Source organism: Ceratotherium simum, chromosome 11 (genome assembly GCF_057802395.1).
Source record: "Ceratotherium simum simum isolate JZ-2026a chromosome 11, ASM5780239v1, whole genome shotgun sequence".
NCBI classification, from domain to species: domain Eukaryota; kingdom Metazoa; phylum Chordata; class Mammalia; order Perissodactyla; family Rhinocerotidae; genus Ceratotherium; species Ceratotherium simum.
This window is the reverse complement of record NC_141910.1, coordinates 55,503,107-55,522,007: the sequence shown is the minus strand read 5'-3', so window position 1 is coordinate 55,522,007 and position 18,901 is coordinate 55,503,107. Positions and strand designations below refer to the sequence as shown.

The following is an 18,901-nucleotide window of genomic DNA, read 5'->3' as shown; positions in this document are numbered from 1 at the left end:
TGAAAAAAAATAATGCCACCAGAATGTGAGCTTCCTAGGGCAGGGATTTTGCTGGTTCTGTGCTCAGCTATGTCCCCACTGTCTAGAACAGGGCCTGCCACAGAATAGGTGCTCAATAAATCCATGGTGAATGACTATTTTAACAATAGAGTTTGATTGGAAATTTAAGAAATTAGAAGTGCCCCTGAAAGGCAATGGATCAAATGGAGACCAAAAAGCTAGATAAAGTTTTGCATCTCAAATTGACCCTGAAACAAAATGATTAAACCTAATTTTTCTTTTCAGTTAACAACTGGTTATTATTGGTTTAAAACATAACCAAAGACTGCAGTTGAGGAACACCAAGTATTTGGATATATTTTCATATATAAAATGTTGTAATATACTTATCAAATATTGTACCAGTCTACAGACCACAGCTTTCTCATCCTTGCTTACGACCCTTACTATCTATTATTTTCTAACATTCCTTTAGTTGCAAGTTATAGAAAACAAACTCCCACTAACTTAACCAGAAAACGGGCGGGGGGTGGGGGAGGGAGGTGAAGATTTATTGGAAGGATTCTGGGGTGGCTGATGGGCTTGAAGAACAACCAGTTTAGGGGACCTTGGGGCTAGAAGGAAGGCCATCAGGACTCTATCTCTTTCTCAATGTCTCATTCATTCTCTCAAATTTTTTCCATAAAGTTGGAATTGAGTTTGCCAGTTTGGCTCAGCTTGGGTGACATTCCCATCTCATGGACCAATCTCTGAGGCCAGGGAGGAAGGGGGGTCATATGAGAATTTGGCAGCTCCCCTTTCGAACATGTAAGCAGGATGGAGAGGGTAAGCAGGTCCCCAAAAGAGTGGTGTGGGCATCCTCAGGAGAGAACGTATATTGTTCATAATGAAAATTAAAGCTCTCGTTTGAAACCTTCAGAGATAGACCGCCTTCCGCGGGTTGGCCCTACAAGGCTCTCACTTTCAAATTCTGGGTTCACAATAGTGTTACTTAAGGATTCTTGTTGTCCAGGGACTAGTTAAATGAATTATTAAGTTAATCAGCCAACATCTGCATTATTAAAATGAGTTAACAATACTTTCATCTGAATTACAATATTAGTATCTTTCTGTAGGAGATCAAAACACTTTTAAGTATTTAGAGATCACAGCTTAATAAGGTTAGAATAGCCTGATGAACCAATGAATAAAATTTCCTCCATTTACCAAGATGTCTTATCAAAGGTCTCAGTTGGTGAGGAACTGGATTGGCTTCTAGACTAGTATATTTTACAGTAAAGACCAGCGTCTCGACAAATAACTGTAGCCCACAGACCACTGTTTGATATTTGGCTTTACTTTATAAAAATACACAACTTAAATACATATGACACTCTCTATACAAGACATAAACAATTGTTAGATTTAACATTTTCAGTTATTTCAACAGAAAGCAAATACGCAAATTACCTCGTAAGAGCAAAGGGTTTCTTTAGAAACTCTGCATTCATAGGCCAAGGGGAAGAATGCCCCGAGAGCAATCAATGCAGGAAGCTAACCCAAACTGTCCAACCTTCCAAGTTATTTCACCAACAAGGCCTTTAGTGCACAGCTTACTATTGCACTGCTTGTTAGACACAATCTAACTTACACCACAAGTTTAAGCTTCTATCTTCTCTAGAAATGTTTAATGGAAAAAACCAATGTACAAACAGAATTAATATGTCTTACAATTGTGCTAAATATCCATCATGAAAAGCCTGAACCTCTCTTCACTTTGCAAAACTTGCAATGGAAGGTGATTAGCTATATGTTGCAGCTGAATTCCTTTTTAAAAACTTTCATGAAAACGTTGGCAGACGCAGAGTGAGCTAGATGGAGCGAGCGGAGAAGCGAGTGACATTCCAGCGCCTCCTGAGATTACCTGTAAGAAGGGTGCTGTCACTGTCAGAGGCACTGTGCATGCGGCTCCAGCCTTTCTAACTCGAGCCTGAAATGCGTCCCTCCCCCTCTAGACTGTGCCATTGCTCTGTGCGGAGCAGCTACTTCAGTACGGACTCTGAGTCTCCAGGGCTGCTCGCTGACTCTGGCTTTTTTTAGGAAATTTAGCTGCCTTATCGATGGCTCATTTAAATAACAATGAATTAGGTACTAGTTTATGGGTATAAAGCAATATTTGCCAGTTGAGAATTCAATGCATGAGAACATACTCAAGTAAGTTTCCTGAGGTAAATGTAAGCCTGCAAGAATAGTGTGCACTCTATAGAATTATAGCAATTTATCTTGGGTAGCAGCACAACACCCCCAAGTCTGGACTTTCACGTGAACAGGCTAACAAAACCAGGGACACATTTGTGTGAAGAAATAAAATGACCAGGCTGAAGTAAAAGAACTACTGACAGCTGAGAATACCAATTCAAAAGGAGGCACAAGAGGAACAGGAACAAGAGGAGGGTGTATTTTAAAGTGCTTAGGTAGGTTGGACGATTAATGGAAATGCCTCGAGGGATTTCTAACAAGTTTAAAAATGTTAACTCTTGGTGACTCAGACGTGGAAGAAATGGCTTTTCTTTAATAATAGCTGTTCAACCTTTTTACTCTTTTTTGAAAAACAAGATTCTCTATAAATTTTTCTTAGCTATTGAAATTATTCTGCTGGTTGTTACTCTCACTGATGTATGTTGAAATCCTAACTGGCTGAAGAATTTTAATAAGATTGAACTACAAAGTACATACTTGCACCAAGAATTTAAATTAATGCACAGAGGTCTGTAAAGTTTTGTATGAAGTTAGTACCAAGAAAACTTTTCATTGCAGATCATGCTTCATTATATCTTGATAGTCTACTCCAGGATTATGGAAATCAGAAAAATTCTAGGACCCTGAAGCTTAACTTTCGTCTTTTCTTTCTTTTACATAAATGAAGTAGTACATGGCCATCCTTAACATTACTAATGAAGGTGCTGGGAACTGAGTCCCAAACCTAAGAATCAAGATCAGACTAAATTTCAACAAATCACTCGTTATGTAAGGATACGAATGGAAGTCACTTATTACGTAAGGATATGAATGGAAGCGCTAAAGAACTCTCTTCGCTATAACTGCTCATCTGCAGAAGGTAGCTGGATCAGGTGACCAATCTAGTGTTTAACAACAGAGCCACATGCTCCCTGAGCTCTCTTGTCAATTGGGCTGACACTGCCATGCACGATCCCTCATTCACATGAGGCCTAAATTCTGTTGCAAGAACAGATCTATGTTTAATTACTTTAGGCATGATGAAGGCCTTAAGCAAAATTTAGGTCCAGAAGAGCTTTGGGCTAGAGTTCTGCAGTCCCAGAAGCTAGTTAAAATTAAAAAGCCAGAGGAAAATCCCACAAGAAATCATATCTCAGATCTCAATTCATAAAAAAAAAATATTTTCAATATCACCAAGATGCAAATTCATACTAGAAAACAATGCTCTTGTTTCCTGACAAGGAGCTCAAATGCACCCCAAGTGCAGCCACACAGAGTGAAGCTGCTTGGGGAGGGGAAAGATCCAGAACACTGCAGGAGGCTTGAATTAAACAAAAGTGGCTTATCTTCTTAGATGGTAAGGTAAATGCTATTTGGCGATCAATATAGGATAGCTGTTTAAAATTCACAGACAGTAACGTTTTATATACTTTAAAGCCCCAATTAGTGCAGTGTGGTCACAGCTAAAAATATGAGTGACATAATGAGAGTGATGGTGTAATGAGTCATGCAGTGAGACTGGTCCTGTAAGCTCTGGAAGAAAGGCTCCTAACACGGGGCCTTCAACCATCCCTTGGATACTGAGGAGGAGACTATTACAAGAGATTGTATTTCTTTATGGGAAATTAATTTTCATAACCTGTAGTTAAAAATATTACTATTCAGAAATCTGGAGCCCAAGCAAAAATCACAAAGATTCCTTCCACACAGGCCTTAAGATCTCTCCCCTCACCCCCACCCAAAGGCTCCATATTTGCCTCTGGTCAACCAGGCCCAGGTCAAGGCTTGTAAGAGAGGATGGAGGAGGCAGTGGCTGGAAGCCAGGGATTCAAGAAGAGAGAAATGATGGCAGATGTGGTCTATAAAAAAAATGAGGAGAAGAGAAGAAGAGGGGAAAAAATAGGAAACTAACACTGATGAGGACGAGGAAGAGGAGGCCTGGCTTGTTGAGAAGCCCCGCTGCCTTTCCCACCTGTCTCTGTCAAATGATGCAGAAACAAGAAAAAGCATAAGCCTCATATGGGGGCTGTCCTAGGGCATCAAACATGCCCAAGCCAAGCTGGCCGTGCCCTCTGGGGATGCGTGCACAACTAGTGCGACCTGCAAGCACTTCTGTCTTGGGATCTGATTCCCCATTCCTAGGTGAACGATGCTCCCTACAGCTACCAGCACCCACTTCCGCGGCTAGGGAAAGGCCTCAGATCCAGGGCAGGACTAGCAGGCACCAGTGTACCCAGAACTTCACTCTTGTAGGACTGGCTTGTCTCTCCCCCTGGTGGTTGGAGAAGGGGAACAGAGTGAATGTCATAAAAGGGCTGCTCAACGTTGTATGGCCTCGGTTCACAAACTTCCAAAGGGCTGCCAAGGGTTCGTTAATTATAGATTGATGGTTAAAATACCACCTAAGGAACTCACTGTAAAAGGAGTAACTTGCTTGTGAGGTCACACCAAACTTTCAGGGGCTTTGATATTGTCTGCTTCCGTTTTTGTTATTTTCTTCTCTGATGATGAATTTAAAAAAAAGGAAAAAGTGAAAGGGTCCTCTTGCCCTCTTTCCTCCCTCCAGAATCCTCATGGACTTTCCTGAGTGAAGTGCCTAAGGGATGCTACAATTACAGAGCTTACAAATGAAGGAGAAAAACAATTCAGATTGCTTGGATATACGAAATGAACTACAGTGTGTAAGTGGCGCTTGGTTCTCTTCACTTCATCTCTGTAAAATGTCTGTGAAATGGTAACAGGCACCTGAATTACTGATTTACAAATGACAACACATGAATGAAAGTGCACTAAGATTTTTGTGGAGGAAAAGTCCGTGTTGGCTATTTTACCTCTAGGGAAAGTCTGTTTGTACTTGAGGCCAGCACTTGTCTTGTTTTCTACTTTCTACTTGATGTTTTTCAGGAGGGCTGTCCGGGCATTCACGACTGCTTTGAAGGCATCTTCACTACCGGGCGCTACACATTTGTCAGGGTGAAGCAGCACAGCAAGCTTCCGATATGCTTTATTGACTTCATCCCTGTGAAAAGAAGCAAAGCTCCATGTCAGGAACAGGGTTGGCCCCCACCCTCCACCCAACGCACTTTAGCTGTTGGATATACAAGAGATAAATAATATCTCTTGCAGTAAGCATATCCCAAATAAGTTTACCCTTTCTCAAAGGTGGGACAAAAGGACTAGGAAACAAACAACAAACAAATAATATGTAACATACAAGTAGGAAAAATACAATGCAAAATGGGTATATAAACGCTAAGAAAATGCTAGGTAAAAAATGATCAGATGAAAACAGACAGTACTTGGCACCTAGGAGGTGCTCAGCAAATCTTTGCTGACTGAAGGAATGAGGGCATGAGGCCATCAGGGCAGGCCCCTGGAGTAGGGTTCTGGAAGAAGGTGGGGCTCAGGGCTTAATACAGCAGTGGGGAAACACAGAACAACTGGCAGAGGCTGGGAACGAAGCATGGACTCGGTATTTAGTTCCACAAGGAAACTGCTGGGAAGTAACAAGAAACAAAGTTGGCCAGGGAGCAGGGGTCAATAAGTGAAGGGCCTTGAAGGAGAAACAACAAAAAAGTTGGATCTGATGAACAACGACAACAGCAGGTGTTTCATGACAAAATGGTGCTGGGCAAGTTGTTTCTTGAATTTGGAGACAGGTGGAAGGTTGTTACAATAACCCAGGCATGGGTACAAGAGTTCAGACTAAGGTGTTTGTGGAAGCAAACAAGGGAAGATAAAAGAGATAACATAAAGAAAGAATTGGCAGAAGCAGATGATGAGCTGGATATATGGGTGGAGAAGACATAAGAAAAAGGGCTGAAATGAGTTCCAGGGTCGTGGAGAATCTGAGGCCCACGGAAGATGGTGACATCACTGATCAAGAAAGAGACACTGGAAAGGGATACCTAAGAGTTACAGTGAGCTCCTTGAGACCAAAGAAGAAACAAGAGAGAAATTAATATTATCCAGAGAGGAAAGGAGCAGTAACAATGACTGTTTCTCCAAAGAGCAGCAGAACTCCAGGAGAGATCTTTAGGCTTCTGAGCTCCTCAATGAGCAGGGACTGGTTGGGGCAGGGGCCTGGAGACCACCTGTCCCTGTAACTCAGGTGTCAGGCCTCTGAGATCCTTCTAAGTACCCAGCCACTCCCCTGGTCACAGTCTGGCTCTGTCTCTACCACATAGTTTTATTTCTCACCTTTCTTTTGTAATTCAGGGTTCCAGTTATTCCATAAGCCTGCATATGGTGCTTTTCCAAATGCCCTAGCTTTTCTCCTATATTTTTTATCAGAAGGATTTCTAGTTAGGCTCTCCAAATTAGGGAGATGGTGTTTGATATCTTGGATGTGATGGAAAGTCTTACGTGACAACTTGAAGAGACTGAGGTCACGGAGCCATGTTAATAGTTCTTCATGTCTTAGGCATATATTCTAAGGCTTTCTCTGCTTTCTGCTCTTAGGAGAGTCCTTCTGAATTTTCTTGTTTTAACCTTGCATGTAGCCTTTCTACACAGCTGATTTTTACACTAGCTAACAAGAATCACATTCTAAGAGTCTCTGTTCTTGAGGCAGGTACAGCATCCTCTCTTCCCCATGAGTGAGTCCTGGGTAGGGCCCCTCTAGCCACTCTGCTTCCTGAGGGAACATGCCCACATGGGGTTAGTAGTTAGGTCTGGTCCTCTGCACTAGGAGTGCCTTTCAAGAATTCTGGGTAGCAAGAGAGACTTTCAAGGAAAATTTTTGGAGAAATAAGACTGAGTCAGGTGTGTAACAAATATATTAATTCTACTGAAGATGAAGATTTTCTTAAAGTTCAATAGAAAAATTCTTGGGGCTGGCCCGGAGGCGCAAGCGGTTAAGTGCGTGTGCTCTGCTGCGGCAGCCCGGGGTTCGCCGGTTCGGATCCCAGGCGCGCACCGACGCACTGCTTGTCAAGCCACGCTGTGGCAGCGTCCCATATAAAGTGGAGAAAGATGGGCACGGATGTTAGCTCAGGGCCAAGCTTCCTCAGAAAAAAAGAGGAGGATTGGCATCAGATGTTAGCTCAGGGCTGATCCTCCTCACACACACACAAAAAAGAATAGTAAAATTCTCTATAATTTAAAAAAATGTTTTTAGGTTTTGCCCAAATGTGCTCAATGCCATACAAAATTAGTTTGATAGACCCAGAGAAACAAAGGTAAGAAAAGTACATGTTTATATTGCTTAAGGATATGGAACTTATGGAGGTCTTGTAAATTTTGGTAGATTCCAATTAACCTCAGTGAATAAATAAGGAATCAGAAGTTTCTTTTTTCTTAATAAATATTGTTCTAAGTTAGTTAATAGGTAAAGTAATAGTTTATCAGTTTTAGAGCCAATATCCCTTGGAGATGAAATGGAAAAATTTAGAATGAGACTATGGAAGTCTAAAAGGACATTTAAAAGACACCAATTAACTTTGTGCTGTATACATGAGGTCATCTGAATTCCTTCACGTGTTTAAAGCATCCTCAGTAACACCCGGCAAGTCAAGGGTGACTAATAACTGTCATCCTCTTCCCCTCCCCTCTTTCCTTCTGCACTTGAAGATATATGCCATGAGACCAAAATGGAGAGGAGACACTTAATGCTGTTGATGCTGACAAGTCAATTTCAAGACACATTTTTTTCTTTTGTGGGAATCAAGGTAAGAAAGTAGAAAGGGAGAAGCATGTGGAGGAAAGCTATGGTGCAAAATGCAAAGGTCTGAGAACCTTATAAATTATAATATGCACAGTAACAGTAGTAGTGTATCATTAAAAGTTATATAACCACTGAAAGTTAGTAAGAGGCTAGATCCCAAGAGTTCTCATCACAAGGAAAAAAAACATTTTCTTTTTCTTTTCTATCTATATGAGATTATGGATGTTATCTAAACTTATTGTGGTAATTGTTTCACAATATATGTAAGTCAAATCATTATGCTGTATGCCTTAAACTTATACAGTGCTGTATGTCAATTACATTTCAATAAAAATAGGAAAAAAGTGATATAACCATTCTGAATAATGATTTACTCTTGCACAAGCAACAAAGAGTAGTGACGGTATTTCTTTTTCTCCTGAGTAATTCTTTTGGCTAAAATAAAATAATTTAACATAAATACACACAGATGAGGAACTAGCAGGATTATTGAGAGAGAGACAGACAGAAGCAGAGACAGGCAGACACACAGTGTTCAGGGTCAAGAACCAATGTCCACCACTAACTCCGGGGGTCCTTGAATGTGTTTAGTCTCACTGAGTCCCAGTTTTCCCACCTATAAAATGAAATGTTTGGACAAGTTGATTGCTAATATTCTAAGATTTAAGAATTCTAAGATTTAAGAATTCTCATCTAAAATTCTAAGATTTAAGAATTCTCTTTTGTAAGGTTTTTTTTTAAGGTTACATTAGCTTCAAGGCAAGATCTTCCTAAACAAATGCAGAGCATACCATTTCAGAAAGTATTTATGCATATATACTACATGGTTTCCTTATCAGGCAATTGTGTCCTCTATTTTGTTTCTTTGGTATTCAGTTAATTCCGTAAAGGAGTGTTACTAATTAATCTAATATATTTCCACACATCTTCATATTTCTAGCCAATTACAAGAAGATACATCGCACCTATAATTTTGACGATTGAGTCTTTCTCTGTCATAGAACCAGCACTAACATCCTAGAGCACTGCTTACCTTGAGGCTCCAGGTTTGACTGCCAACATGTCCCAACTATCTTTACTATTTCGAATTCTGCGAATGGTGTCTGCTTGTTCTTTGGTGAAACTAGCACTGCTATTCGTGATAGGACGTTTCCCGCCATTTTCACATAAATCAACTATGGATACATAAAAGGTCTGCAAAAAGAAAACACATCCCAGAGTAGAACTGATTTTGTGAAAATAGGAATTCCTTTAAGAATCAATTTAAAGAATTTTAATATATTCCAAAAACTCTTAAAATTCATGATAAAGCAAATATGTACATTGGAAGATTTTTTTCCTTTTAAATATATCTATTTAAACACAAAAAAGTACAAGGAATAAAATTTAAATGGCTCATAATCCTACCCTCAGATAACCATACTTGAGGTTAAAAAGTAGTAGATGAACACTGTTAGAAAAATTCAAATAGTAAAGAAGAGAGTAAAATGAAAACTATGTTTCCCTACCCCTCAAGGTCCTCTCCTTGACGTCACCATTGTTAATATTTTTTTGAGTATCCTTCCAGAAAAATTTCCTATTGGTACACCAGTACATACACACATCCATACGCTAAACATTTACATAAAAGAGAGCAGATTAAATACACTGCTTTGCACCTTGCATTTTTTTCACATAATAATGAATCTTGAAATCTTTCTCTTGCTGCATATAGACGCTTTCTTCGTCCTTTTTAATGACTGTTGAGTATTTTACTGTGTGACTGGCCCATATTATTTAACCAACTCCCTATTCTTGGACAAGTCAATTGTTTCCAGTTTTTTGCTACTACAAACAGTGCTTTAGTGGGTACCTTTTTGGGTATATATCTCTGCACACTTCTGGGGATACTGCTTTAGGATAAATTCCTAAAAGAAGGACTACCGAATAAGAGTGCATGTGCATTTTAATTTTGGATTTTGACAAATCTTGTACAAAAAGGCAGTATCAGATTACACCTCCATCCCAGGGTATGCGAGTGTCTATTTCCCCAAACCCTCATCAATACCCGGCACTATCGTACTTCACTTTTGCCAATCTGATGTGTATCTCACAGTTTTGATTTGCACTGCTTTAATTACAAGTGAAATTGAATATCTTTTCATATGCTTATCAGCTTTTCTTTTTCCGTAAACTGTTCATATTCTTTGCCTATTTTTATGACGTTTTTCAAAGTGGAAACTACTTTTTGATCCTGCTCATAATTCATGCTCTGTGCACAGTTTGTTGTGGAATAACTTCACTCAAAATACTAATTTAATGTACTATAGCTGTTTTTAGATTGAAATATCTCCTTTTCCCTCCATTTCTTATTAAATCTCTTCCTCTTCTTTATCAGATATTTCTATAGTTCCTATTATTGTCTAAAAATTTTATCTTTCTCTTAGACTCCTCTTTCTTATCTCCAATAATAGCTAACCAACTTGGAAACCTAGACAAGAAGCCTTGACACGTGAGACGGGGTGTCATGGGAAAAGCCACTACATACTAAGACAAAAGAAGTGTTGACTTGGTTTTAGTCTATATTAATATTACTCTCTATTAACATGAGAATAAGACAAAACCAAGTTCCTTCCTGACATAAAGTGTCTATTAAATATATATGAAACAAAGAAAATGTTTATTAAATTGAACCAGCAGAAAAACACTACTTCTAAGTGCTTACTTAGAGAATAGTTTTGTTACACTCTGTTAGCCCTTTTTTTTTAAACAGACTAATTTATCCATTAGTCTACCCAAGATTTATGTAACAGTATAAAAGCACCTAAAAGGGATCACAGTTCACAGATGTTTGCTTGTGCTATGTATTAGGAAGGTTTTATTCTAGTCTATAAGTTAACCTAAATACAAAAACTCATAGATTTCTGAGGGCCCAAGTATTCACTCATAACACACATGGTTATAGAAGATCAGCTGTGGTGTGGTACACAGAACACTAAAATTGAAGTCAAAAGTCTGTTTCAATTCCATGTCTGAGTTCCAGCCATGATGGAAGAATGGGTACTCGACTAGACCTCCCCCATAAACTACTACAAAAGTGGACAAATATATAAGGTAACTATTTTCAGGCAGTGGACAACAGCAAGTGTAAGATTGCTCCTTGGTTTTCTACCTGGAGTCCACTTCCTGACCATGTCACAGAGAGCTGGAGTCTGAGCAGACACAAAGTCCCATTGAGCTAAGGAGGCAGAGACCAGAGCTTGAGGATGCTCAAGTGGCTAGAATCTGCAGAGCAGGGCATTGGAGAGGAGGAAGCTCTCCAGAGTTGGACCCAGAAGTCCACGTGGGAGTCGTCCATTAGTTTATAGCTGAGGGCTAGGCTATACATACAAAGGGTGAGATAATCTGAGACCTACCAGATAACAGCTACTAGAGGGTTGAAAACAGAACTGAATATATACTAGAAGTCTAGTGGTGCTAGGGGAAGAGCTGCCCTGGGGACACTAGAGCTTGGCCTTGCCAGAGTGGAGAGACTGCCTTAACACCTCATTAATACCCCTAGCATCTAGCTGAGACACCACAGAAAGGCTATGCCTTAGGAGTTAGACTAAATCCAACAAAACCTAAAACCAAGAGCTGACAAGATCTGCAAGAGGGACAGAACTTGGAGGCTGAGTCCTGCCAAATTAGAAGGGCTTGGGAAACACTTTGGGCTTCCTTCAGATCCTTGCTATCAAAGCAAAAAATCAAGCCCACACAAATTCAGTGTAATCTTCCAGTAATTACACTGTCTGTGGAAACAAGAATCAACATTCTTCTGAGGAAAATAAAAGAATCTAGAATCTCTACAATGTATTATACACAATGTCTGGTACTCAATCAAAAAATCACTACTCATACAAAAAAAAAACAAGAAAATGTGATCCATAGTCAGGAAAAAAAAGTAGTCAATAGAAAATGAACCCAAGATGGTTCAGCTATTGGACAAAGGCTTTAAAGCAGCTATTATAAATATTTCCAAGAGGTAAAGGAAAATATGTTCCAAGAATTAGGAGAAAATATACTCTTAATGAGTGAACAGATAAGAGAATCTCAGCAGAGAACTGGGAGCTACACAAAAGAACCAAATACAAATTCTACAACTGAAAAGTACTGAATTGAAAAATTCACTCAGTGGATTTACCAGCAGATTGAAGTCAGATCAACAGAGACTATGCAGTCTGAAAAACAGAGGGGAAAAAAAAAAAAAACAGAAGAAAGATAAACAGCCTCAAGGACTGTGGGACAAAACCAAATGGTCTAATATACATGTAACTGGAGTCCCAGAAGGAAAAGAGAACAAGAATAGGGCCAAAAAACATTTGGAATAAATAATGGTAAAAAAAAAAACAACTTCCCAAATTTGATGAAAAACACCTGCCTACCAATCCAAGCAACTCAACAAACCCCAAGTGAGAGAAATATAAAAAGAACCACACCTAGGTACATAGAACAACTACTAAAAACCAAAGATAAAGAGAAACTCTTGAAAGTAGCTTGAGGGGGAAAAAAGACACATTATGTACAAAGGAATAAGAGTAAGAATGGTCACTAACATCTCACGAGACACGATAGAGGCCAGAAGAGAATGGACCAATATCTTTAAAGTGCTAAAAGAAATTGAATCTCTAAGAGTTACTATTTATACTTCTTGGACAAATCACCACTACTCTTAGATGTCCTCATATGTGAAATGAGAATAATGCCTGTCAGACATTGTTAAGAGTCTCCAACAAGATGAAACATGTAAACTCCCCCAGAATTATAAAATCCTATTCAAATGGTTAAATATCATTATTGCACATATATAGGTACAAATTCACATAGGTCTGTGTACTCAAAAGACTAAAAATACGGCAAACCAACATCAACCTTATTTGGTCTTGAAATAGAAGATACTGATGCCCAATTCAGCCTGTCACCCAAGGATGAAACCTGTCTTCTAGTAGGAGGGGTGACATTTTGTGAGAAGGAAATTCAGCATTAAAGGTTAAACAAAATCCCACTCAATAATTAAGAACAACTCTTTATAGTATAGTTATATTATTTGAAATGCTAAAAATTCCCAAAATATCAGATATATTCATAGGAAAAAATGCATTATTCATGCCACCACTTACTTCCAAATGCATCTATAATTAAGAATTGACTTTATAACATTGTTTAAATAGCCTCCTCCCCCTAAAATTATTCAAGATTAGTAAGTTTTAAGTGACCATCTATTCAGGTTGCAACATGAATACATCCTTCTATTGCCTACTTGATTGGTGAGACCAGATTTTTATGTGTGAATGGCTGGATTCTGTAACGATAGTCTCCTATTCTCTAATTGCACCCCCATGGTCTAGAATATACGATTATATTAGCTATGGCAAGGCAATTTTGCCAAAGTAATGTTTCCATTTGATTATGCATACAAACGTAACTAAAGGTAGTTTTGAAGAAAATCTTTGTCCTACTTAAGTAAGTGTACAATAACTGTTGTTAAATTTGATGATTACACTAGAGAGCTTTTTCAAAATATAGATTCCTGGGCTCCATCACAACATGAAGCTTCCAGGAGGTCTGCAGCCCAATAATTTGTATTTTGAAGAATTTCCCCAGGTAAGTCTGATGATCAGCCAAGTCTGGGGCAAAATAGACAGCAGACAGGTGTCACACACACACACGCACACACTCATTCTCTCTCTCTCTCTCTTCTTCTCTCTCTCTTTCTCACCAGCTTCTGAAAAGAAAGAGCTTATTCTAATGAGAAATTCCCATTACATTTTTGCTTCTCATAATGTAAACTAAAATTCGGCATGGGCAGCCTTGACACAAACTCTACAAGAACAAAATGCTAGGTTACCTGGAACATCTCGTTAATTCCTTCTCCAGTTTGTGCTGAAGTTTCAAAGTACAGGAACCCTTTGCTTTCGGCCCAAAGACGCCCCTCACTTTCATCAACACAGCGGTGCTTGGTACAATCGATCTGAAATAGAAAGTTATGGGGCAGAGAGAAGACTCCAACCTTGTCCCACTAGAGTAGGACCCGTGAGGTCTTTGTCAATCCTTTACTGAGGCAAATACTATTCTTAAATGAACCCCAGCACTAGTATATAAAATTACCAGGACCAAAAGGGACAAAAAATTACTAATATTGAATGTGCAGTGATTTTCTATGGCAAAACAAGTGCCTGCAACTGCACTCTCACTTTATCCCGTGAGCAAACTCTGCTCCTCCCCTGTGAAGGCTGGCCTCATAACATCTGCCCCACTCAGGGGCCACGGGCTGCTCTTCATGCCTGTCCACAGTCCACCTTTCACCCGATTACAGCCCTCCTCCAATCAGGTCAGAGCGTGATAATCAAGATCTACCTCCACTGCTCAGTCACCAATATCCTTCCCCAAGTGTGACACCAGAAAAAAAATGGATAAAAGTCCTGATATACCAGGTTTTGTTTCTTATTTTTTTTTAGGGACATATGTTTTTTAATAATTTTATTTTATTTATTTTTTTTCCCCCAAAGCCCCAGTAGATAGTTGTATGTCATAGCTGCACATCCTTCTAGTTGCTGTATGTGGGACGCAGCCTCAGCATGGCGGGAGAAGCGGTGCGTTGGTGTGCGCCCAGGATCCAAACCCGGGCCGCCAGCAGCGGAGCACGGGCACTTAACCGCTAAGCCACGGGGCTGGCCCATAGGGACATATGTTTTGAAAAGTTGTTGATTCCTATATCACAGAATAAAGAATTTTTCTTTTCTTTTTATTTATTCCCCAAAACTCAGAGCTGCTCTCTTCCCATAACGAATCTAGCAAGTTGAGCATACCATCTCCAAAGCAGTTACCTTGTTGGCACACACTACAAATACAATATTTTCCATGTTTCCATGAGGTCCAAGGTCTTGCTTCATTTCTGCCAGCCATGCATCAAGGGCGTCAAAGGAGTCTTTCTGCCCAACGTCATAGACCAGTATCACACCCTGTGTGTCCTTGTAAAACTCATTACGAACCTTCACATAAAAGAACAGATGCACAAAATGTATATTTTGTGATTTTATAAAAATATATCTCACAGTCATTAACTTAGCAAAGGGTGTTCTTTTGTGTATTCATAGTATTTACTATTGTATCTCAATATGTACTGGTCTTGAGAGGACTTGTTATAAAATCAAAGTAACATGATAAAAAAAAATCTATTAGTACAGAAGGACTTGCAATGGAAACACCCCTCCTCATCCCTGCCCCATCCCTCCTCACCTCTAGTTCCACTCCCCAGAGGCAATCAATCTTTAATAGTTGTTAGTTGGCTTTAAAAGAACACAAATTTTATAAAGTTCTTAGGAGGAACTAGGAAGGTGAGCGAACAATTAAAAAGAACTAAATGACACAAGTATCAGCAATAGGTACAGCCATTTATGGATCACATCCCAAAGCTGGCTTCCCCCAGGATGCTAGGCAGAGCTTCCTTCCCTATGACTCTTCGGTCTGTACACCAACTTTAGACCTCCAAACTCAGAGCCTCTGTGTAATGCAGTGGAAAAGAGCGCAGGCTCTGGACTCAGACAGATCTGGGTCCACACTTACTTACTAGTTGTGTGATCTTGAGCAAGTCACTTAACCTCTCTGCGTCTCAGTTTCCTCATCTGTAAAATGGGGATAATACTACTTACTTCAAAGGGTTATTACGAGGATTAAATGAGATAATGAAGGCAAAGCACCTAAATGATGCCTGGAAAACAATGTGTATTAGCACCTTTTCCCTTCCTTCCTTGCATTGATTCTCTGATTGTCCTCCTTTGATGTTTTCATTAGAAATGGCAACTAGCCTCTGGGGCAAATCAACAGTTCTGGAGAAGGCAGCATGAAGTACAGGGCACACCCACATGGTAGAGGCAATGACAGGTCAGGTGGGTGAAGAGCAACAATGACAGACTGGGAGTTTCAGGCCAAAATTCCATTAAGAACCTTGACAGAGGCCATGTATTATATGTTCTTTCCAGAAAATTCCAGTACATACTCAGACTCACATTGGATATGTAGTAAGAAATGAAGACATCCTACACACGTCAGGCAGGAAGTGTCTATAGGTTTATGAGCATAGATAGACACCTGGGCCAAGAATGTAGGTACCTATTAATTTGTAGAAACTTAAGAAGCTGTCCCCTAAAATTAAAATCAACAAAATCAGAAAGAATTTTGAGCCTTCTCCCCTCAGCACTCACGGTCCTTAGCCCTCCTGCTGTAGTTAAAACGGGGCTCTCCCTTCTTTCCTGAAACTCCTGCTGCCTTGGCTCTCATATACCACATTCTCCAGGTTCTTACCTGATCTCTCTTTCACCAACTCCTCTTCTCTCCATTGCTCCCACTCCAGTCTGCCACCATAATTCTCCAAATCCTGTCCTGGGCCCTTGTGCTTTCTTTTTTAATCCTTCCTTCCAACTCAGCAAAATCAACCACTTGCACAGTTTCATGTCAGAACCTCCAAGATGAGCCCTTTCATCTGTGCTTCCAGACCTGCATTTCCAATTAGCTGTAGACTCTTCCAGCTGAATGTCTTATTGGAATCTCAAATTCAATATGTACAACAGGAAACTCTCCAACTTATTCTTTCCTGAACTTTTCCTTCTCTTGAACTTCCAGTAATGAAATTAGCACATCCTTCTCTGACTCATTTGGGTTGAAAGCCTGGTGTTAACCTTTGCAGCCCTCCTGTCCCTTTGCTCAGCAGATTCAAACAATCCAGCAGAAGCTACAACTGCCATGTTTCTTGCATCTGTCACTTCCTTGCCATTTTTATTGCCAACATTATCTCTTGACTGCACTACTGCAAGAGTCTTCTAAGCAATCTCCCTAGCAACATTATACACTGCGGATATGTATCTTTTTAAAGTCCTGGCTCAAAAATTCTTTAGTGTTTCCCCACTGCCAACCTCCCCAAGTTCAAACTCTTTTAATTGACGTTTATAGTGTCTATCAGTCCTCCACCAACTTACCAGTCTTACTATCCTCCTATCCCCTGTACTTCAAACAGATAACCTCTCATTCCCCAAAACTGCCATATGCCTTCCTAAGTCCATCTGGAAACAGACACTTCTTTATCTTTAATCTTCCAAGGTCTAGCTACGATACTGTATCTTTCACATAGCTTTTTCTCCCCAATTCCTCACCATCTAATCTTCTACACCTACAAAACAGAATGTACTCTCTATGTCCCCTGGAATACCACAGCATTTTGTACTTCTAATAGTGCTCATATTACTTCCTGTCTGGTTTTATAGTGAGTAGCACATCCCGCTGTCTTCCCCACTAGACTGTAAGCAACATGAAGGCAAGCACCTTGATGCATCCCTCTATGTGTCACCTGCTGGGCCTAGCCAGTGTAAGTATTTGAGACATATTTGTTTAATCAAATGGCTGAATGTGCTATAATAGAGAACAAAAGAAGCCAAAGGGGAAAAGGAAGAATTTGAAAATGGAAATCATGTTGTCCAGAGGGAGATCTGCACGTAAAAAGAGACTTAAGCAAGCTCAATGGATTTCTCTTTCAAAGGACTCATATTCAAGTCTGGATTCAGTAACTAGCTACCTATGTAATCTTGAGTAAGTTATTTTATTACCTCAAGCCTTAGTGTCCTCATCTGTAAAATGAAAAGGTCAAAGTAGATGTCTTAATGGCCCCCTACAGTTCTATTATTCTTGTCTCCCAAAACAGCTTTCTAATGTTAGTCCTGGCAGACTTGCTCCATCTAAATAGGAAGCTAATGGAATTGGGATTATTTAATTCTTAAAGCAGAGAAGGCAAACTTTTTAGTTTGTAGGTTAGAGAAAGCTGTTTGTTTAATATCACTCGGCCTCAAAAAGTTTCTACAGACTCTAACTCATACCAATAAACCCCAGAATTCAGTTGTGTGCATCAGTAGAACCAAGACTAGCGGTCAGATACAGCCCCACCATTCCCTTGGCGCTACTCTCTGACACCTGCCTCTGAGACTGCTATCTCACATACTAAGTGGACTGTCCTTTCTCAGCAGGCCCTTTGAGTAAAACTGTCACGAGGACTGGTGACAGCAGAAGCTTTGATGGAGGATGGACACCAAGGATTTGAGGAAGCCAGGGATCATAAGAACGGCTGTGGGCACTTCACTAGGTGTGTGCTGAGCAGAGGTATACTTTGGTCAGCTTGGGGCTTAGAAAGAAGATGATGGCTTTGGTCTTGTCAAAAAGGAGGATTTCAGTTATGGACAGCAAATATTTGACAAAAAAGGAGAGATCAAGTCTATTTAGGAGAAAAGGTACTTTAGAAGTGGTGATTTCAAGGAGCTTCTATTAATCATACTTCTATTTTTATGAGCTGCTGAAAAAAAGCGTTTGCGATTTCAGGTTGCATTAATAGGAGTCTAGTGTCTAATGATAGAAAGTAACAGAACACTCAGTGCTATTCACTAGTTAGACAGTATCTGGAAAGTTGTATTCAGTTTTCAGCTCCCTATCAGCTAACTAGAGATTATCCACAAAGGACGCTGATAGGTCTAGCTGAGGGAGGAATAAAAAATGTTTTACCTGGAAAAGAGCAGATTAACAAATATTAGAAAGGCTCTCTTGTAGAAGCACAGACTCAGTCTACGTTGCTTCAAAATCAAGGCCAGAATCAGTGGCGAAAGTCAAAGGAAAGGAGTCTTCATAAGGGAGAAGTTATTAACCAGAGTTTTTAACTCTGTAAAGCATTAACTTGTGAAGCAGTGAGACCACATCATTAAAGCTATTCATTCTCCAAACTCTACGGTCTGCACCAGTCAAAATTGTCCTGTGTATCATATTGTCCCTGGATTCCCACAAATGTACATAACTCTTACTTATCCATCAAGACTCAGTTTAAATGTTGCTTCTTCAACAGGACTTCCTGACCTTCCAGATAAGCTAGGTCTGGGTATTAAGTGCTCCCAAGCATTCTGTCATTTGTTTAACATTCTCTAACATATTTATGTTCCATGAGAACAGGGGCTGTGTATTGCGTAGAAG

General features: G+C 39.8%; 1 protein-coding gene across 1 annotated transcript in view; it reads right to left on the bottom strand.

Annotated features, from left to right (window-relative positions):
• Positions 1 to 1,320: 1,320 nt before the first annotated feature.
• The window catches only part of DNAJC27 (DnaJ heat shock protein family (Hsp40) member C27), a 32,658-nt gene continuing 15,077 nt past the window's right edge, over positions 1,321 to 18,901 (bottom strand). The window contains exons 4-7 of the mRNA XM_004418273.3: positions 14,728 to 14,892; positions 13,749 to 13,871; positions 8,916 to 9,076; positions 1,321 to 5,236 (exon numbers count right to left, since the gene is read on the bottom strand). Of these exons, the coding sequence (XP_004418330.1) occupies positions 5,104 to 5,236; positions 8,916 to 9,076; positions 13,749 to 13,871; positions 14,728 to 14,892 (582 nt within the window). The 3' untranslated portion in view covers positions 1,321 to 5,103. The remainder of the gene's footprint in view (positions 5,237 to 8,915; positions 9,077 to 13,748; positions 13,872 to 14,727; positions 14,893 to 18,901) is intronic.